The 23,302-nt window shown below is 37.3% G+C and overlaps 1 protein-coding gene across 12 annotated transcripts in view; it reads right to left on the bottom strand.

The window, feature by feature from the left end:
* Positions 1-23,302, bottom strand: part of DYM (dymeclin) — a 402,507-nt gene that overhangs the window by 58,519 nt on the left and 320,686 nt on the right. For 9 of the 12 annotated variants that reach the window (XM_077975471.1, XM_077975473.1, XM_028837927.2 and 6 more), the window contains 2 exons: positions 19,303-19,485; positions 2,178-2,291 (listed from right to left, as the gene is read on the bottom strand). In XM_077975471.1, coding sequence (XP_077831597.1) covers positions 2,178-2,291; positions 19,303-19,485 — 297 coding nt within the window. The remainder of the gene's footprint in view (positions 1-2,177; positions 2,292-19,302; positions 19,486-23,302) is intronic. The other 3 variants (XM_028837923.2, XM_028837924.2, XM_077975475.1) reach the window with 1 other exon arrangement.

The following is a 23,302-nucleotide window of genomic DNA, read 5'->3' as shown; positions in this document are numbered from 1 at the left end:
ACTCTAGAGGTTTTAAGTGATTCATTTTATCATAAACACTCAATCCAAAAAGATGATTAAAATAATTGAGATAAGGCTTGATTGTAAGGATAAACAGCCTTTTTTTTCTAGTAACATCTGTGGTAATAATATGCTATCATTTAAACCAACTAGGATGACTCACCATCTGTGGGTAAATGCAATTTTAGTAAATGTAATCTTTTCTAGTACTGGTGATAGTTCTTTTTTTTTTTTTTTAAACTGAATCATCCTTCCTCTATCCTTTTGCAACCATGAAGTGAGATGGCAAGCTGAGGTCAGGAGTACAACTTCTTGCTATGTTCCAGAACCAATTAACTGGCCCACTTAAGAAATTTACCCATGACCTTGGCCTCAATAGGATCTTGCTCTAAATCAGAGTCAACTTGCCTGGGACCCATCATAGATCAATTATTTTCTCTATTTAGCCATAATTCTGAAAAACGAAAAGAGTTTCATTTTTGTTTATATGTCACTGTCTCAAATATAAATGACATTTTATTTTTGAACATAGTATAATAAATGAACAAATATTAACATACAAGTACTTAGCCAGCACATTGTAATTCATTTTGCTTTAAGGTAAGTATTACAGTGAACTACAAGATCAACCTTCCCCAGACTCCATTGCAGTGTCCTTTTTTGGCGGCCTTGATATTTCTACTTTGTTCCTGACTGAGCTTAGACACCAAGATCCATCACTTCCTGGGACTAGCCACTCTAATCCTCATGGATTTTTTTGTACTGGTTCACATGGTATAGTCTACATAAATTTGAAATAGTTCAAAAAAAATCCCACAAAAATACCCCCAAACCAACCAACAAACCAAGGTCTTACTTTATGTGAAAATGGAAATAATATGAATTCTCTATATTTAAAAAATTATCTGGAATAGGAACACATCCAAGCTGGAGGACCCAGTGAACTGTAACCTGTTTTTATGCTATTACCACATGGTGGTGCCACTTTGGCTGATAAACAGAACACTTGCCATCTTTGCTCAGTACCGTGTGAATCTCACTGTTGTTTATGTACAGTGGAACTTTTGCAAGTGATTATGATGACTAATGTGCTGTTATTTTACAAACTCTGTTATTATAATTGAAAATATTTTTATATCCTACAACAATATCTCTCAAGCATTCATTAAGCAGTGGTTCTAGTGATAGTGCTGAACAACACAGCCCCCAAAAACAGTAACACTGGAACAGACGTGAGTTGTGATAAAACACTATGAAGGCCAAATATCCACTATGACCTCCTGTGTTGGTAATTTATGTGAAAGCACTCTAAAAAATTAGAGCTAATGAAGAAAAAATTAAAAAGAACAGTAAAGTAAAAGTAAGCTGCAATGCTGTACATTCATGCATTCCCCAAAGGATCTCTTTTACATCTTTTCTTATGGGATAATTAGTCTTGAAGTGTGAGTTTTATATTGTGAGACTGCTTCAGGAATACATCTATCACACAGATGTAAATGCCTTCTTCAAATACAGCATTTCCCCCACCATCTCCACGAAGTGCATCTCTTTCCACTACTACATCCCAGGCACACAGTAAACAGTGCAGCAATCATGAATGTGGGCTGTGGAGCTAGATTTCCTGGGTTTCAATCTCCAGGCTCCATCATTTTCCAGTTGTATGGCCTTGGCTAAGTTTCTTAACTTCACTGTACATCAGTTTCCTCACCTGAAAAATTAGGATGATACCACTACCCACCTTGAAGGGCTGTGGTAGGGACTGAATGAGTTTGATATAATACATTTAGAACCTGTGTGGCACCTGAGTTAATATTATGTAAATATTAGCTACTGTTGTGATCATCTTCATCATCACCTTCCCAACAACTTGTGATGATACTTTTAAGGCCGAATTTGTTTCACTGGGTTAAAGAAATAAGGTGTCCTTTTATTAACAGTATATGAATTATAGTGCATGCCATGGTTGCTTGTAGGATACGCAGTGGTATGAAAGTATTAATGCTTCTTTTGCTATCTTCTTTTGAAAAGCTGTCAGAAACCTTTGTGACAGTTCTGAGGAGCCCTTCTAGTCTATGTACTGGGTAAGCAGCATGATTCTGGATAGGGCCTGCTCAGACACTAACATTTACATCAAGGGACATGGCAGTGTCAAGTGGACATTTCTTTAGCCATCTTACCTTCAGTCTGTCTTTGGGCAGCGCAATGACGCCTTGCTTAATGATTTCCAGGACCCGTTCCACTGACAGCTCAGCTCCAGCTTGCAGCAACCTTGAGCTAAAGAAGGTGATCACCTGTAATGTAAAGTGTTATTTTTTTAAACAAGATGCATGAAGTGTATTTTTAGTAGCTGCCTTCCTCACATGGTAAACTATCATGATTCCATTCCTACAGTGACCTGGCTTTTAATTCACTAGCCCTTCTAAACACGGTTTGTTCTCTGTTGGGTTTGATAGCCGAATCAGAATTGCGCAACCCCTCAATATCCAATATCCAGGGCTGATTATTCATTCTGTGAATTAAGTAGCCTCCTGAATTCTACTCTTTCTTGTGCTGCCCAACCTTGCATTTACATTTCATTTATAGAGCAGCATCCAACAGAAAGTGGGGAGAGAAAGCTAAACCCTAAAGCCTATCACTTTTGAAGCTTAATAGTAGCTCTCTCTCTCTCATAAGGGCTTAACAGGAAAGAATTTGAAACTAATGGCTAAAATGATGTTTTGGGGATTATCTATGAATTTAGCCACATTTCCCTTATCGTGATCACCAGGGATAACGAATAGCAACCTATAATTACTTTTGCTTCATGTTATAGCACAGCCCAAAGTATGTAGCAAGATATTAACACGGTAGCATTCTGGAAATACACTGTTCTTAAATACTTGTCACTAAAAAATGAAAACAAAACGTCATTTTCCAGCAAATTATTTTTAAAACCACAACGTTCATAAATCAAGAAGACTGCAGATCCCTTTTAAATTCAAGAAAATAACATTTAGGTGTTTATAGTCAGACATGCAAAAATATAAAAAATTATTGTGTTTTTGTAAAGTTGAGCATTACCTTTTATGTCTTCTATTTCATAGGTATAATATATTAAGTTACAAACAATCCTTCACAAACATTTTTATGCATTTTCTTTCAGAATTACTCTCCTAAATGCTAATTGTTTAAGAGTACAATAACTTTTCTCTTAACAATGCTAGTGGAAAGTACACTATATTACATAAATGCCACCAAATGCATTTGTTCTGGAAGGTAAAGAGGCTTAGCTGGCGCCACGGCCATTAACAAGCATGTGCCTCACAATTCTGTGGCAATGAGTGAGAACAAAGGCAGCTCATGGCTGGTGACACTGCTTGTGATTCCAGATAAACCATTTCTTTATCTCAAGCAGTTTGCTGGCACCACCAGCTCCTTGGCAAGTTGCTTATTTTGCCCACAAGTTGCTTTTCTGGTATGTGCCTATGGGCCTTGTTCTTTCCCATGTCGGATTTCAAGTTCTTTTTGAGTTTCTGGGATTAATATTTTGTTCACAGAGTTTAGACACAGCAGGTCCAAAAATTGATTTTTATAATACAGTGAATAAGTCTTTGAAGAAAGACACAACACAGATAGCAAAATATATTGTAATAGATTAAAATCCTATTTTAAAAATATGCAACAACAAATACACAAAATAAATGCTTTCCTTTTGTGTAAATATCTTCACAGGTTGTAAACACGAGCATAGTTTTTCTGAGAAAAGAATTAGTTAACCATATAAAATGCCAATTTTGTTGGTAAAAAAAAAAATGGCTTAATGTTCGAAATTTCATATGGGTCAACCTAACACCTATGCATAGTATTATCTTCTTTGACCAAAAAATATTTAAAGAGTAGGAGCATATCTGTTAAAAACACATTCTGAAAAATAAAAAAAAAAGATAATTAAAAAGTAGATAGATGTTACAGATGCTTGAGGCTTACTGAATTTTTTTTCTTTCTAACACGTGCTGAAAGCTATTTCACTACTGGATTTTTGTTTTGTTTATAGCAGTAGATAATACAGACAAGGAGTAGTTCTCAAGCATGGCTGATCATCAGAAGCCTTGTGAAATTCTGATCCCAGGGCCTGGTCAGGGACCTTCTATTACACATCAGACTCTCCAGGTGATTTTGATGATCAGCCAAAATCTAGACCACAGGTTTCCAAACTTTTCAGGTTATATACATCTACAAGTAAAAAAATGAGGATGTGCTTGCAATATATGTTCTAGTTTTTTATAAATCGTGCAATATTCTACAGCAGTAATGTTTTACATATTACAAAATGTTCATAAAATAAACTTAAAAGAATGAGATAAAGATAAAATGAATTAGATTTAAAAAACCCGATGATACAAAACACGGTTTTTGTACTCACTAAAATGTCATTGAAAATAATCTGGGTAATTACAGATTACTAATCACAGTGGTTTCACATGACCATCAGCAAGCACAGTATTCACCCGTGGTAAGATCCATCATTTATTACAGTGAATATAAATCCATAGTGCCAACAGTCTTCCTGATAACTTTTATGGATCCATTTGCTGTGAGATTAGACTGATTCATCACTGTTTTTCCCTTGTAATGTGGCACTTGTTCCAGGAGCAGGGGTATGTCAGCTCTGCCATTATCTTTTGTCATATGTGCTTACATTTTTCTATCACCTTCAGTGTGTGGGGAAACATGCTGTTTCATGAGGGTTTAACTAAATCCAGATACTGTAACCAGGAACACACATACTACACTAAGCTTTACGTGAATGAACAGGTGAGTGCATGTATGCCAAGCCCTATGAGTTGAGGAACTTCTATCTTCTCCCTCGGGATATCTGGAGTACTGAAGCTGACACAGCCCTGGCAGGTTGTAAAGGCCAATACTGTTAGTAAAACTAAATCTCTTTATTTTTAGATGAATAAATAAAAGCTCTATTATTTTCTTTCCATGCTTCTATGGACGAACTGTTAGTGCAATATCTGGGGGCATGTGCAGCCATCCGCTTTGATAATCACTAATGAAGATAACAAAATGCACATAATCAAAGCTAAATGTAACTAACAGTATTCACATACTACTCAAAGACTTGACAAACCAACAAAAGGGAGTGTACTTATGTGTCACACCACCAAGAACAAAGTAATGCAATGACAGTTTTGCTTTGTTGACTCTGCGGCCTACACTGGCTTTCCTCTAAGCCACAAGGAATTTCCATCTCCACTGGGAGAGCTGCAGAGTAGGCATGAGGCTGGGTTTCTAACTAAATTCCTTTTTCAAACTGGTTCTCATTTGTATGTTTTAAAGCTGACATTCTCATGTTTTTGCATTCAAACTCACACGATTTTAGAAAATGATAAACTACCACTTGCAGAAGGGAAGTATAATTTATGTATCAAAACCGAAGGAAACAAATCTATCCTGAATGTTTATCATGGACCGTGTGCTGTACACATACTATTGATTTAATTCTCATGACAATCTCACGAGGCTGATAAAAATCTCTGTCCTACAGAACCGTAAAAAGGATGAGAGAGACAAGAAACTAGACTGGGGTGACCCAGGAAAGTGGGAGGAGCAGGGCTCTAGCTCAGGTATTTCTTCTTACTTTATCATGTCTCTGGCAATTCCTACGTAGCAAAATGGAGCACTAGCTTAGTTTTTCAAATAGGCGATATCTGAGTGAAAGGTGTAAGTTGTTTAGCCAAACCTTTCAGATGTCGTTTGATTGCAACATCACCAAAGAATGTGAGACAATTCATTCAAAGATATGAGCTTCTATTTCCTACTCCCAGGTTATAATTTTGCACATAATAGTACTTTTAGTGACGATTACTACAACAGATGTGTGGCTTTTATCAATTTGTATAGCAACCATTAAAACTGTTAAAATAGATGAACTTTTATTCCTCTGAAAATCTCTGCATGAGACACAGCCAATAACAGAAAAATTTAAGTAAAACCTTTAGTGAAAGTGGGGATGAATGCTTTGTCAGTGTAATTCAAAGACAACCTTTCAAAGGAAGGTACTTTTCCACAGTGCATGTTTTACAACCCTCCTCTACCTACCATATTTGGCTGTAACTCATGAAATCCAGGTACAGCACATTACCTTCCATTATGCTATTAGCTTTGAACAGTGATTGCCCAATGTCATATACTGATAAATCAGTTGTATATTTTGAGTAATGTCAAATCAAATTTAACCACCTGTCATGAAACGAGTGAATGATTATTATTAATAGATCACAGATTAATAGAAACGAGAAGCTTTTCTGGAGTAGAGGAGGGTGAAAAGGAGCTAGTATGTACTCATCAGGCAAACATGCTTGCTTGCTAAAAATGGCCACTCTCCTAAGAGGTAGAAGTAGACAGCTAAATTTTATTTTATTTTTATTTTTTAAGACAATGATAAACATGTGAAATACATATATATTTCCTCATTGACTTGTTTGAGTTTCTCCTCAAATTACTGTATTTTAATCAATACATATATTGACAACCCATTCAGCAGAGGAGCTCTCCCAAGGATTTACCAGGGAAATAAATAGATGATACCATTTTCTCGCTTGAAGAAAGACGCAATATAATTTGGGAGATAAGGCCGGGCGCGGTGGCTCAAGCCTGTAATCCCAGCACTTTGGGAGGCCGAGACGGGCGGATCACGAGGTCAGCAGATCGAGACCATCCTGGCTAACACGGTGAAACCCCGTCTCTACTAAAAAATACAAAAAACTAGCCGGGCAAGGTGGCGGGCGCCTGTAGTCCCAGCTACTCGGGAGGCTGAGGCAGGAGAATGGCGTAAACCCGGGAGGCGGAGCTTGCAGTGAGCTGAGATCCGGCCACTGCATTCCAGCCTGGGCGACAGAGCGAGACTCCGTCTCAAAAAAAAAAAAAAAAAAAAAAATTTGGGAGATAAGACAGATCAAATCTGTATAATTAGAATAGACATCATGGTAAAGTGGACAATGAACTACTCAAAGTCAGAAAGCTTAGATTTGATTCCTGCCTCTGATACTAACAATGTGACTTGTAAAACACTCAACATCTAGATGTAGCATGATGCAGTGGTTTAGAGAACTTACCTGGTGTGGGACTGCTTGGGTTTAAATCCCACCTCTCCTTATAATATCTTCAAAGTGACAAAGTTGCAGCATCTACTGCATAGGAACCAATAATGATAACGTGGCAACTTTGTCATTTTGTAAATGAGGGTACTGACACACACCTAATAACAGAAAGAGCTAACGTTTTGTGAGCACTTACCATGCACTTTGCGCTGTGCAGACATTAACTTATTTAAGGCTGCGAATTTCTCTCTGAGCTTTTGCTGGGTCCCACAAATTTTGATATGTTACATTTTCATTTTTGCTCACTTTAAATTTGTTCTATTTCCCTTGTCTACTTTTTGACACATGGGTGTAATGTTCACTTTCCAAGTATTTGGAGATTTTCCAGATATCTTTCTTATGGATTTCTATTAAATAGTTTAATTTCACTGTGGTCAAAGAACAGGTGATCTCATGTCATTTAAATTTGCTGAGGGTTGTTTTACGGCCCCATACGTGGTCTCTCTTAGTGAATGGTTCACGTGCACTGATGTTGTTGGGTGGTATGTTTTATAAATGTCAACTAATCAAGTTGGTGGTTAGTATTGTTTGGGTCTTCTATATAATCACAAATTTCTGTTTATTTGTTGTATCAATTACTGAGAAAGAAGTGTTGACTTCTCCAATTATGGGTTTGTTTGTGTCTTCTTGCAATTCTATCTGTTTTTATTTCGTGCATTTTGAAGCTTTGTTGTACACACATTTATGGTTGTTATGTCTCATTGGTGAATTGACTTCTTTCTCATTACATGGAGTCCCTCTTTACCCTTGGTAATGCTCCCGGTGTCTACTTTGTCTGCTCTTAATATAGTCATCCTACCCTTTTATTTTTGATTAATGCTTACATAGTAAAACTTCTTTTATCCTTTTGCTTTTAACCTATCTATTCCTTTATGTTTAAGGTGGGTTTCTGATAGACAGCACATAGTTGAGTCCTGCTGTTTATCCAATCTGAAAATTTCTGTCTTTTAATTGAGGCATCAGGATTATTTGCATTTGATTTAATTATTGGTATGAATGGATTTAAATCTATAATTCTTTTTTTGCTGTTGTTCCACTATTATTTATTCTGCTTTTCCTGACTGCCTTATTCTGCTTTTCCTGTCTGTAGTTCATGGATCCTGGAAGAAGAGATATTTCTGGGTCAGAGATGAAGGGAAGTTTTTGTTAGTCACAGCAACAGCAGTGATCACAGCATCTGCATTACCACACTGGCTCCCCAAGCCCCAGTTTGCTCAGGGTGATGTGACAAGGGTCAGACGATACCTGCACATGCAGTAAATTATATTAAAGGACAGAACCCTGAGCTTAGGGAACCCGAATCTCTTAGAGTGGTCAGTAACCATGCCTATCTTTTACTCCAGAAGGAGATACAAACATCTTTGAAAAGATAATCCAGAGCAAAGGACAGTCAGTGCCTTTGCTCACAAGATGAAATCTCTGGAAAATTATCTTCCAACACACATATGTGCCAACTTCCAATTCTTCCCTCTCATCCTTTGTGCTACTGCTGACACATATCTTACTTTTACATGTTATAAACCCCACAATACATTGTTAATATTTTTATTTTAGACAAAATGGGTTGGCAACCTATAGCCTGTGGGCCAAATCTGGCCTGTTGTCTGTTTTTGTAAATAAAGTTTTATTGGAACACAGCCATACCCACTTGTTTACACATAGTCTATGGCTGCCATTGAATTACAATGGCTGAGTAGAATAGTTGTGACAGGGACTATGTGGCCTGTGAAGACTAAAATATTTACAATCTGATCACTTACAGAAAAAGTTTGAGGACCTCTTCTTCAGACAGTCAATTATTTTATACAGTGAATCAACATAAGAAAAAACTTTTTATGTTTACCTTTATTTTTGCTATTTTTGGAACTCTTAATTTCTTTTTGTAGATCCAAGTTTCTGTCAGATACGATAGCTCTTCTGTTTCAATAACTTCCATTAACTTGCCTATAGTACACACTAGCAATAAGTTCTCTCAGTTTTGTTTGAAATGTCATTATTTTGTATTCAGTTTTTAAAGACATTTGTTGGGGTAAGATTTGTTTTTAATTTTAGCATTATAAAGATGTCACTTCATTATCTGACTTGCCTAGGTTCTGTCAAGAAAACTGCTGTTACAATCTTTGTTTCTCTGTATATAATGTTTATTTTTTTTCTCTGGCTGAATTAAAGACTGTATTTTTTATCTTTGATTTTCAGATGTTTAAATATTATGTCTTAAAAAAATGGATTTATCCTGATTGGGGTTCTCTGGGCTTCTTGGATCTGTGGTTTCATGTCAGTATTTCTGGAACATTCTCAGCTATTATCTCTTTAAATATTTCTTCTGAGCTGTTGTTTCTCTCTTCTCCGTCTGAGACTCCAATTATATGTATATTGAATCATTTGATATCATCCTATAGCTCTTGGATGCTATGTTCTCATTTTTCACATGTTTTTCTCACTGTGTTTATTTGGATAATTTCTACTGACCTGTCTTCAAGATCACATATTTTTTTTTCACAAGCCCACTAATGAGCCTGTCACGGCAATTCTTTGTCTGTCATATGTTTTTTACTTCTAGCATTCCCATTTTATTTTTTCTTACAGTTCCCATCTCTCTCTGGAACTGTTTATATATGTTGTCACCTTTTCCCCTGGGACAAAGGTTGGTATGTGTCGTCTATAAAGAACCAGGTAGTAAATATTTTAAGTTTTGTGGGTCCCAATATAGTCTCTGTAACATATCCTTCTTTTTTTTTTTTTTTAAACAATCCTTTAAAAACATAAAAAACATACTTATTTCACAGGCTGTACAAAGACAAGCTGTGGGCTGCATTTGCCCTATGGATCCTACTTAGTTGACCTTCATACCAGATCTTTGAAACTGATAAATCATAATTACAGTCCCAGTCTGACAGTTCCAACATCTGAGTCATCACTGAGTCTGGGTCTGTTGTCTGTTGACAACATCATTTTTTTTCTTGCCTTTTTATGTCTCATAATGCTTGGCTGAATGTTAGACATCATGTGTAGAACTGTAGAGACTGACAGAAATACTATTTATGATAAATTTGGGCACATCTCTTCTTAGGTCAGGCTTGGAGGTTGAGCTGATTCACTCAGAAGGTAAGCTGAATTTGAGTTTGGCTGTTGCTGTGGCTACCTTCAGTGCACCACATCCTCTAATGACGCCTTCTGCTTTGCTGGGATTTGAAGTGCCACAGGTTTTTCAATGTTTGTGCTCCACTTTCTGCTTTCAGTGAGCTCTGCATGCCTGGGTCCCAGAGTAGGGTCTGTATCCATGCCCTTGATCTTTCCCAGCAGTAGATGCTGCTGCTTGTTACTCAGTACTTGCTAGGCTGGTGGCAGAAGGTAGGGGATTCTCTACCTGCTGTCCTAAGACCTCAGTCTTAAATGGGGCTCTCTATGCCTGGGCCTAGGGCGTAAGGCTTTCTTAGCTTTCTCTCCCCTTTCCTCTGATGGCAGCCAAACTTTGCCCTGTATCTGTGATGAGTTGCTGGTAGGATACCTCTAATGGTACTCTTGTAGAATCCTGGGGCTAGGACAGTTTCCTGCCCTTTACCCGGAAGTAGAGAGTTTTTAATCTTTTACGTGCAATAAAGGGTCTCTACCTATGCCCTGAGGGCAAAAATGTTTAGTGCCTGCCTCTGCACCCCACCCCTCCACCCACCAGCAATCTAAGGCTTTTGCACCATATGAAAGAAGGGTCTGGCAGGGGAATGATGCTATGCATTTTTCTATAGGTATATTACCTTGGGAGGCTCTCTCTGGCTTCCTGCCATGCCCCCAGTCTCAGTGGAAAACAGCCTGTGAGTGCAAATTCCTCTGGTGCTTGGGTCTCCTGGGTGTTCTGTAATGTCATGCTAGTCCACACTCAACCTTTAGCAAGTTATTAAAATTGCATCTGATTTCTTTTTACCCACTTGTATGGTAGCCGCCTAGTCCTACGCTCTTCCACAGGTGATCCAGTCCTGGTGTCTCACCTTAACTTGAGGGGTGGGCGGGCCGATGATCCCTCCTTGGGATCTAGGCTACTTGTTTGCCCTGTGACCTCGGCTCATTTATAGGTTCCAGAAAAGTTATGATTTTGTAGTTTACCTCTTTTTCTCTTTGTTAGGGTAGAACTCTTCCTAGCTTTCTATATCCTAGGCAGAAGTCCACTCTAGGGAATTTATTTTTTAGTAGTAAATTTACTGAGGTACAATTTCATACAATAAAATAAACCTACTCATTTTAATGGTACAGTTCAACCAGTTTTGACAAATATGCATACCCTGTAACCACCTGCCCCTCATTATCACAGAATGTTCACTTCACCTTCCCGGTCAGTTCCCCATCACTCCGTCCCACCCACTGTTCTCTGTGCCTAGAATGCTGCTCTGTCCCCAGATAGCTGCATAGCTCACTCTCTACCTGCTTCGAGTTTTGGCTCAAACGTACCTTCTGAGAGGCTTCCCTGATCACATTCTTTAAATCTGCAATCTCCTACCCCTATTCTAAAGAGCTCTCATTATTCTCCTTTCTTCTTCTTTTTTTTTTTTTTCCTTAAGCAACTGGGTAGATACTGATGTCATATATTGGGATAAGAAAGACTGTAGAAGAAAATATTTTATATTGTATTGGTTTTTGCAGAAAATCAAGAATTATGATTTAACCTTATTCAACAATTGTGGGACCGTCAAGTCAGTAGCCTAATGTGTTAGTTTAGACCTTGATAAGGATGGTCAGGTCTGGAAATACACAAGATCTAATGTGAATTCTACACTGTTCAGAGATAAAAATATTTCTTGCCTTTACCATACTATACGATGGTTACCATTCATTGCATCTGTCCTCTACTTATATTCAGCCATTTCTTAGGTAACTAGACAATTTATTTTATGTTCTCTCTTGTTTGGTGTCATATTCTACCTTGTCTTGCTGCTTAATTCAGCCTGATCATATCACCTAATGTTTTAGATGGGAGAGATAGGTACCCGTGTGTAATAAAAATATGGGCACTTGAAAACCATGTATCTAACTCCTTCTGCCGAAGTTAAAAGTGCTCCAAGGTTAGCCACTTCCGTCTTCTGAGATGCTGAGTGCTGCTAAATGTCTTAACCAAAAATAATCAACTCTCAACTCCCTGCCTGCTAAAAATAACAGTAGATTCGTCTCCTCCACCAACTTTTTTTCTTCTACGGTCTTCCACAGTTAACTTTTGAAGGTTAACTCTATGAAAGAAGAAAGTAGCAAAAGCTTGTTTAAGCCAAAATTTCAGGGGTCTTTGGGGGATAGAAGGGGAAGGTAAAGTACTGAAAGAGGCAGAAATAGAGATGTTATTTATACCTTTATCACAGCAATCTTTTCAAAATATGTAAAAAGAGTTTAAAATGTTTTTTAAATGAATTTCCAGTGTGCCCAGCACTATTTTGGATGATAGTATTCAACAAAAAGTTGTTGGAAAACCTGCTCATTTGGAACCTACCTTAGGTTTATCCAAGTGAATGTTGAAAACACGAGATTTAACAGAATGAGAACCTGGATTCAGGGCCTGGTTGACTGACTTGCTAGCTAAGTGGTCTCAAGCCCTTCTCTAGCCCTGCTCTCCCTTCCTCCTAGGGACGGCGAAAGGGCCAATGAGATAGAGCCCCCTGCAATGATATGTGATAATTATTCAAGACAATGACCCTTAGGCATCTAAGAAACCTCTCAGCATCTTGGTTTTCTTATCTGTAAAGTGGGATAATAAGCCTAGCTCACATAGATCAAGGATGGTAAAAGAGGTCATATACATGAGGCACTCAAGCCTCATTCCCATCATCTGGAAGGTGTACTTAAAACTGTTTAGGCATTTGTTTATGTGGTTTTAAGAACTGCATAACAGCATATAGCCAAATGTTTAGCCTGAGAATGCAGTTTTTACTAAATACAGGTGAAGTGTAAATAAGTGGCCCATTCTTCCGACAACGACAGAAAAGTAAGTACAACTTAACATCCTGCTTTTACTTCTACATGGTTCTATACTGTGTGCTTACAGTGAGGTCCTTTCTACTTCCTCACCTCCACTCTGCCTTTCACTTCTTCCAAAGGAGAATGTGTTTCAAATGGATGTAGTTTAAATTCTTTGCATGGTTCTGTGTGTCCTTATTAAAAAAAATTAATTTGGTCTTTCAGAGACTTTTTTCTTCTTTTTCTTTTCTTTTGTGTGTGTGTGTGTGTATGTGTGTGTGTGTTTAAGAGATGGTGTCTTGCTACATTGCCCAGGCTGGTCCTGAATTCCCGGACTTAAGAGATTCTCCTGACTCAGTCTCCTGAGCAGCTGGGATAACAGTGCACCACCACACCTCAGAGACATTTTTAAGGATATCAACTGCCTGGTTACTAAGAATGTTCCTTATTGCACCACTGACGGAATAAAGACCGATTGGACTTCATTAGAACTGATTTTGAAAGAGAAAGTAATTACGTTTGTGGATATGATCAGATGGTTTCATAGGCAACTGTGGGAGCATTTAGTGAATGCGTACAGTGGTTAGGCAGAATTACTACTAACATGGGCCTTATCATCAAACTCTGGGTTTAAGTTCTGGCTGCATCATTTTCCGAATGTGTGACAGTAAACAAGTTAATTAATCTTTCTAACTTGGTTTATCTGCAAATTGAGGACTAAAATGAAATATACTTCATGGTTTATTTTTTACTGAGGATTAAGTAAGTTAATGCATGTAAGTGCTTAGCAAGTATGCAATAAAAGCTAGTGATGATTAGAAAAGAAGCAAATGGCTTTTGATGTGGTTTAAATAAAATTTTAAAGCTAAATACTCCAAACGATGTGTAATATTGCAGCTATTGCAGCTATGACCACAGAGGGAAAAAAAAAAAAATCTCTGGTTTAGTCTTTTGTCAGGAACACAAAGAAAATATTGCCCATCACAATGAAAGGTACTGGGAATTAGAGATTATTTTTCTCCAATATACTGCAGGTGTATATTACCAGACATACATAGTCCATAGTTCAGGTGACTATCTTTAAAAAATTTTTTAAAGGAAAAAAGAAAGATAGGAAGGAATGAAAAAAGAAATTGGAATGAGGGAGGTCCAGAGAAAGGCAAAAGTTAGGACAGATGGGATAGAGGACTGCCACAAGGGCAGACTGAAATGAATGGGATGGCACAGTTTAGAAACATGAAGACTAAAAACAGACAAGTTGGATATTTCTAGAATGTAAAGATCTCAATAAATCTTGGAAAACCAGGAATATCTCCCTACCTCTGGAGCTTGAAAGAGATATATTAATAAACCAAAACAAGAAAACACTATTTTAACATTACAATGCCCATTCGTGGGTGATATTCTTAGATGAAATATTAGACATCAGGAGTCTCAAGACTATAAAAGGCCACACTTGGCATCAGATTAATTTTAAAAAAGATATAAAGATAGGAAAAGTAGCATGCCACGAGCAAAACCCCACAGGCTTTTGTTTTCCTTGGGAATCCTTATGGTAGTTTCTGGGCTAGTCTTTGACCCTTCAAATGACAGCTCAGATGCAAGAGAATGAGACTACTGTAGGCAGATGCAGTAGCCACCCTACCTTAGAACCATGTCCCAAATAGAAACCAATATCCTTGTGACAATCTCAGCTTTTAGGTCTTTGTAAAGGATGTGCCCAGTTATAAAAGTTCTCTCATTCAGAGAAGCCCAAAGCAATGGCTTCTCATCAAGCATTTGTAGTTCATTCATAGTCCTCCAAGTAATGACTCAGCTTACCAATCAAATGTCATTTTATCACATTATCATTTTATCATAGCAGTGTTGCTTGGTAACACAACTGACATTCTACCTCCATTAGATTTCCAGAGAACTGAGCTAAAAGCATCTTAACCCAAGGCCAATTTCTCATGTAAAAGGGGAAAAAGTTTTGTGAAACCTTTACCCACAAGCATAATGAGTCTTAAACTCAGTATTTTACCTCCAAAAATACTACTGTTAAGAAACAGAAATGAATTTGGACAAATTCATGAATGACATGGTTAGAAGAAGCTTTTCAGAAGTAAGTAAATAGCTGCCTATAAATTTGCCTTCACAGAGAGAACAATTTCTACTGGATGTTATAATCCTTAAGACTGCTTGCAGGAATAACTGTTAAGAGGAATGGATATAATTAAAAAAAAAAAAAAAAAGAGGAATGGATAAAGGCTCTGCTTGAGTTCTGGATAGTTTCTTTGAGAGCTGAGATGACAGCAGGGACGTCATTCTCCCATGAGATACCCTCCAGCCCCCATAGACTCTTTACTTTCCTTAATAACTTTTTGCATTCTCATCTTCTATCAAAGTATAAAACTAACACAAATTCTTAAGACTATAAACCACAATTTACCATGTTGTCAAAAATAGTCTATCCCATAAAAGAAGATGGAGTTAACTTGTGATGGGTGTTCCTTAGGCAATACTTTGTTTCATAATCTTATTAACACTGACACTTTTCAATTTTAAAGAGATCTTATCAACACCAACACTTCTTAATTAAAACTCAGAATTAACAAGAAGGACATGGGGCCAGAGATGAAATATTCGAGAAGTTGCCTAAGGATGCGCTCACACACATCCTAAATATCAGTGAATCTACATGGGAGTATACTGGTTCATAAAGATTTCCCTTAAAATGTCAAAGTTTGATTATTAAAATAAACATCCTTGTGTGAAATGGTGTTTCTGCTTTACCTCGATTGCATGGATGGCAACTATACCCAAATTCTCCAATTCTGTTAATGATACCTAAATGATGTTGATATAAGCTTAGGAAAATGACAAGAGTGTGCATGGCAAAATATTTTGCTATAGCTGCAACCGTTAGGTATATAATTGAAGCAGCTTAAGGAAAGCCAATGAAATTAAGCTGACAGAAGAGTTTTAATATTGATTTCTGTTTACCAGCAATCATGAAAAAGCTGTGAAAATCAATGAATGGATTTGCAATAGTATACTCAACTGTAGATTAAACTCACATTTAATTGTGTAGATTCCAGAGTATCCAGCAGTTAATACATCCTATGTGTTAAAAGTCTGGAATGGGAGGCTAGCTATGGCCCAAACCTGATTTCAACCAAGTACCTAACAACTACACAAAACTCTACTAAGACAAGCAAAAGATTAACCTACTTCGGCAAACTGGCTTATGAGAATGGATAGAGACATTCTTAAATTCTGAAATTTGACCAGAATCTATGTGTTGCTGCCACCCTGAAAGCAAAAAGGTTTTTGTTTAGAAGCCACTCTCTACCTTCTCTCTCCATCCCCAAAGTAGTTCAGCCTCTATCTTTGCTTTCAAAACTCTGACAGACAGGCTTCTACACTCCAGGCAGGGGCCTAAAGAATTCTTATCTAAGGACATGGACTAGCCCCCAAAACAAGATTTAATGATACTGATATAAAGGGGTTCCAAGGAAATGACCATCTAATTAAGAAGAATTTCACAGACCAAAAGTGGCAGGGAAGAAATAATTTAAAAGACTATTTGGCTGGGTGCAACGGCTTACGCCTGCAATTCCAACACTTTGGGAGGCTGAGTGGGGAGCATCACTTGACCTGGGGGTTTGAGACCAGCCTGGGCAACATAGCAAGGTCTTGCCTTTACACACACACACACACACACACCCCTGCGTGTGGTGATGCATGCCTGTATCCCAGCCAGTTGGGAGGCTGAGCTGGGAGGATTGCTTGAGCCTGTGAGTCAGAGGTTGCAATGAGCCATGAGCATGCCACTGTACTGTAGCATGGGCAACAGAGTGAGGCTCTGTCTCAAAAACAACAACAGAAAGAATATTTGATAGCATTGAACATCAGTCTCTAGACTAAAAAGGCTCTCCAAGTATCCACTACAATTACCCAATGCGCAGGAAATCATGACGTTCCAGAACACAAGGATAAAGAGATCAGAAAAGCTTCCATAAAGACCAGGTCATATATAAAGGGAGAAGAAAGATGTTTCAGACATGATAAATTTAAAAATAAAAAAATCTATCTCATATACACCATTTTCCCAGAAAGCTACTATAGTATATGTTCCATCAACGCAAAGTAGTAAACAAAGAAAGACAAAGACACAGGAGCCAGGCTTAACCAAAGGAGAGCACTGAAGGCAATTCCCAAGAATACACTGTAGCTGTGCAGAACCAGTGCACAATGGGTGTGGCAGGTAGCAGGTCTCCATAGAACAAGTAGATTTGAGAATGTTACCTGATCTGTTTGACTATTTGCAGAGGAGTTTTAGAGTTCTGTTAAAAAGTTTGTAGCTGTGTTAGAGATTGGATATTTGCAACATATAACCAAGAAAAGTTTAGAATCTAGAACACAAGAATAATAAAATATATATTGATAAGAAAAAGATAAATAACTCAATAGAAAAACTAACAAGACTTGAACAGGCAGTCTCAAAAGAGGAACTCTAAATGGCTAATAAACATATGAAATATGCTTATCCTTATTAGTAATCAAGGAATTACAAATTAAAAGTATAATAAGATGCCATTACAAAACTGACAAAACTATCAAAACAATTTTTTATGAGTATGTAAAGCAACAGGAATTCTCATACAGCAGTGACTAAAGTGTAAAATGGTAGCACCCCAGGGAAAATGGTTTGGCATGATACACAACACCCAGCAATTCCACTATTGGGTAAACACCCCAGAGAAAGGTATGTACATGTGCTTACTTACTATTGAAATTATATATTTATGTTTGTTTCATAACTTAATTATTGAATGTCTTCCTAAATATAAGTAACACAAGGACAGCGATGGTGGCTCTTCAGTTTACTTGAACCTAGCACTGTGAATTATATTAGTTATTCAAAAAATATCTATGGAACCAAATTGAATCAGAAAACACTAATATGGCAGTAGAAAACTTAGCAAAAAACATTTTTAAAAAGGACAGGAAGCAAACATTCACAGACGTGTAAAAAATGTTAAACCACGTTAGTAATTAAGGAAATTAAAATATGAAAAAATACCATTTTTGCCATAAAAAGACATTAAAATAATTACAATGCTCAAAGCTACAAAAGTACAGTGACATAGATCCTCTCATAGGTCACTTGTGGAAGTATAAGATGATATACAGGTGCATAAATTATTATTATTATTTTTTGAGACAGAGTCTCACTCTGTTGCCCAGGCTGGAGTGCAGTGGCACGATCTCGGCTCATGGCAAGCTCTGCCTCCCGGGTTCATGCCATTCTTGTGCCTCAGCCTCCTGAGTAGTTGGGACTACAGGCGACCACCACCACGCCTGGCTAATTTTTTGTATTTTTAGCAGAGATGGGGTTTCATCATGTTAGCCAGGATGGTCTCGATCTCCTGACCTCGTGATCCGCCCATCTTGGCCTTCCAAAGTGCTGGGATTACAGGCGTGAGCCACCGCTTGCCTGGCTTTTTTTTTTTTTTTTTTTTTTTGGGAGACGGAGTTTTACTCTTGTTGCCTAGGCTGGAGTACAATGGTGTGATCTCAGCTAACTGCAACCTCCATCTCCTGGGTTCAAGCGATTCTCCTGCCTCACTCTCTCAAGTAGCTGGGATTACAGGTATGAGCCACTGCGCCCAGCCCAGAGGCACAAATTCTATCGTTTTTCTGGAAAGCAATTTCGCAACCTGTGTTGAATCTTGAAAATAAAGATGCCCTTTGACAGAAAAACTAGTAAAATTCCAGCTTTAAAACCATACCAAAAATTAATTTTAAAATTTGAGATAAGACTTATTTATAAACTTTTCATTCATTAAGAATTGATATAAAACATTGGAAATAAATGAGCAAAAATGGGATAATGGTTATATATATTTTAGGACACAAACATGGGCTAGATAAATATTAAAATGTGAGACTTTCAAAGAGTTGGTAATACCATAGAAAAATGCTCACAGTCTAAGTGTAAAGTAAAAATGGCAGAATAAAGAACTGTATGAAGTATGACTTCAATTGTATTAAATATGTATGTGTATGTATATACAATACACAGATTACCACAATTATTATAGCAAAATAGACTGCAAATACAGTTAATGTTGAAAGAAGAAACTCTTACTATTACAGTTCTTACCAAGGCTTATTAAACATTCTCTGCTTTAACACTTAAAAAAGAATCATAATAAATGTCTTCATTTACACTTACCAGATCAATATTTTGCATTATATCCTGAAATGAAGGATGAGTTCGAAATTGTTCGAAGAGATCGCGTTTGTAGAGCAGGGCGTATACCAAGTTTGGGTTGTGGTGAAGGGAATTTGTCAGGCAGGAGTTGATGATCTCTAACATCATTCGAATCACTTCTTCAATGACATTTAGGTCTTGTGCCTCATAAAGAAAAGAAACCCCAACACAGAGTCACTCTTTTTCTCCTTGCAATAGAATTAATTGAAATAAGAGAAATTGCCTTAAAATTATAACAGAATTGGAAAGATCACACAGAGAAGCTCATCAAGATTATTTCTGTCAAGAATCTTAAGAATGAGGTTTGTCAGTTACTAAAGGATTTGGGTTAAAATCTTTTGAACTTAGAATGGTAATAATTAGGAATTTCATATAATAAATTACAGACATCAATCTAGAGGGAAATTTGGAGCTTACTCAGTTCCTCATTTAATAGATCCATATTGGTATTCTCACTATTGTACTACCCTAAATCGTTAAGACTGCCACGATGTAGAGTAGTGGTAGGGTAGTACCCATTCCAAGAAAATGACTACTAATTCAGAAAATGACTTCATTGCTCTACACTGTCATTTCAGTCTTTATATTTCAGATAAACAGACTATGATTTTGTCACTGTTTCCTCGGAGTGAATAGTCTTTGGGAATCTGAACATTAAATAGTTACCAAACAGCAAAGCTCAAAGTAAGCAATCAGCAAACCTCTTGGAAGAAAAGGGCAATGGAAGGAGCAAGCACATGGGTATATACAACAGACTTTCCTCTCCTCTTCTGTCTTCTATAATATATTTGACAGTTGAAGCAAAAATTATAACATTGATGTGGTTCTCAATGTATGTAAAGGAATATCTAAAACAATTATAAACAAAGGTGGGTAAGGGATTTAAAGGGACAAAGGTTTCTACAGCTCACTTGAACTGGTAAAATATCAACACTGCTAGACTGCGATAAGCTATGTACATATAATGTAATGTCTAGAGCAAATCTACCTGACGAGAAACAAAAATACTATAGATATATTAAGGCTGGGTGCGGTGGCTCGTGCCTGTAATCCCAGCACTTTGGGAGGCAAAGGTGGGCAGATCACTTGAGCTCAGGAGTTTGAGACCAGCCTGGGCAACATGGCAAAACCCCATCTCTACAAAAAATACAAAAATTAGCCAGGCGGGTAGCACACACCTGTAGCCTCAGCTACTTGGGAGGCTGAGGTGGGAGGATGGCTTAAGCCTGAGAGGTGGAGGTTACAGTGAGTTGAGATTGCTCCACTGCATTCCAGCCTGAGTGACACAGACAGACTGTCTCAGAAAAAAAAAAAAGAAAAAAAAAAGAAAAGAAAAAGAAAAAAAGAACTAGAGATATATCAAAATGGGATTCTAAAAAAATTTTCATACAGGAAGGCAGGAAAAATGCAAATGAAAAAGGGGAAACCAACAAAAAACAGAAAGTAAAATGGCAGTTACGTATTAATAACTACATTAATTGCAAATAGTCTACAATAGTTAAAATCCAAGGAATGTCAGAGTGGATTAAAAGCACACCACCCAACTATATGCTATCTATGAGAAACTTCTAATATAGTTGGGTTGAAAGTAAAAGGACGGAAAGATACCTACGCAAACATAAGTCAAAAGAAAGCAGGAGTGGCTATACAGTATACCGTATCTTTAAGGGATTGGTTCCAGGACATCCCCGTGCCTTGGAAATACCAAAAATCTGCAGATGCTCAAGTCCCTTATACAAAATGGCATACTACAGTTGCTCACTCCATCCATAGAATAAAAAAAATCTGTGGGTATGGAATCCGAGGATATGAAGGGCCAACTGTATGTACTTTCAATCTGTGTTGGTTGAATCTGTGCATGCCTAACTCAAAATATGGAGGACTGACTTATATTAGTATTAAAGTAGACTTCAGAGTCTATCTGGCCTATAAAATAAAAAGTATTGACTATCTGGCTCTTTACAGAAAAAGTTTACTTTCCCTGCTTAAGAGATGAAAAGGTATACCTATTTCCATACAATTTACCTCTGTCTTGCTTTTCTTACTTTTTTTTTTTTTGAGTCAGGGTCTCACCCTGTCACCTGGGCTGGAGTGCAGTGACGCGATCCTAGCTCACTGCAGCCTTGAATTCCTGGGTTCAAGCAATTTTCCCATCTCAGCCTCCCAAAGTGCTGGGATTACATGGGTGAGTCACTGAACCCAGCCTCTGCCTCTGTTTTCTTAAATACAATGTTTAACATTTAATTGAAATGTATGAAACACACAACAAAGCAAGTAAAAGAATCCATGTTGAAGAGACAAAGTCATCAGCAGAATATGACACAGAGATAAAACATTCTGAAAATATCAAAGAGGGAATCTAAAAGAACTATGATCTACAAAATTTGTTTGAATTGATTGGGAATTTCAGCAGAGTTAAAAACTATAAGAAAGAGACAAATGGTAAAGATAGAATTTTTGTAAAATGTGGTGACTGCAGTGAAGAATGCCTTAAACAGGTTTCAACAATAGACTGGACAGAGCTTGCGAATGAACTGCAAACCTGAAGGCAGGTTAACAGAAACTGCACAAACTAACCCTACAAAGAAAAAAAGAGTGAGAAAACAAGACAGAGAATCCAATGAGGGCTGTAAAATAATATGAAATGCATTAATATACATGTAATTGACTCCCAGAAGGAAAAGAAAGAAAGAATGGGGCAAAAGAGATATTTGAAGAGATAATGACTGAGCATTTCCTATAAATAATGAAAAAAAAAAAATCAAACAGATTCAAGCACGTCAGAAAATATCCATGGTCACCCTACCCCCAAACAAAAACCAAAAGAACCATCTACTTAGATCCATCAAATTCAAATTATTAAAAATCAAAGACAAAGAGAAAATATTGAGGACAGTTTAAAAAACAAAAACAAAAACAAACACACACACACACACTAAATACAGAGGCGCAGAGATAAGAGTCACAGCTGACTCTTAGGAGAAGCGATGCAGTCCAACCTAAATGTAGCGGCATCATTAAAGCACTGAAATAAAACAACAGTCAGCCAAGTATCCCATACACAGCAAAAATATCTTTCAAATATGAAGGTGAAAAAAAGACTTTTTCAGACAAAAATAAGCTAATTTATTACTTGCACTATACAAAATATTAGAGGGATTTCTTCAGGCAGAAGAAATATGAAAACAGACAGAAATGTAGATGTCCACAAGGGAAGCAAGATATTTTTCTTATTTTTAATCATTCTAAAAGAGAACTGACTTCTAAAGTAAAAATAGTAGACATGTAGTATAGGTTTATAGCACATATATATAACATGTAAAATATATCATAACGTTCTGCTGATGGGCATCCAATATATATCTAGTTTCCTTGTTTCTACGAATAAGGCTGATAAGCCTCCTGGTAGATGTGTTTATATATGGGTACGTTTATGTCTCTGGGATAGATTCCAGGAGAGGGATTGCTGAAAAGGCTGTATTTGTAATGTTAATAGATGCCGTCAGATTGTTTAGGGTGATGACAATACGTTTATACTAGCAATGTAGGAAGGCCCTTTCTACCATTTTTTCACCAACAGCAGGTATACTCGTTCTTTTTAAAACTCACTACCTGAAAGTAATAGAGAAATACACTGCTACTACTTTAGTGACCATTTCCCTGAATGGGAGTAAACTGCACATGTGAGGGATCTGGGTTGCACACTCCTTACGGGAAACTAATGCCTGATGATCTGAGGTGGAACTGAGGTGGTGATGCTAAGGCTGGGGAGCAGCTCCAAATACAGATTAACAAGCTCAGTGCTCCCCTTGATTCTACATTACAGTGAGTTGAGTTGTATAATTATTTCATTATATATTACAATGTATAATAGAAACAAAGTGTACAATAAATGTTATGCACTTGAATCATCCTGAAACCATCAACCAGTTCATGGAAAAACCATCTTCCACGAAACCGG

The sequence above is a fragment of the Macaca mulatta genome, chromosome 18 (genome assembly GCF_049350105.2).
Source record: "Macaca mulatta isolate MMU2019108-1 chromosome 18, T2T-MMU8v2.0, whole genome shotgun sequence".
In the NCBI taxonomy this organism is placed as follows: domain Eukaryota; kingdom Metazoa; phylum Chordata; class Mammalia; order Primates; family Cercopithecidae; genus Macaca; species Macaca mulatta.
This window is presented reverse-complemented; position numbering and strand designations above follow the sequence as displayed.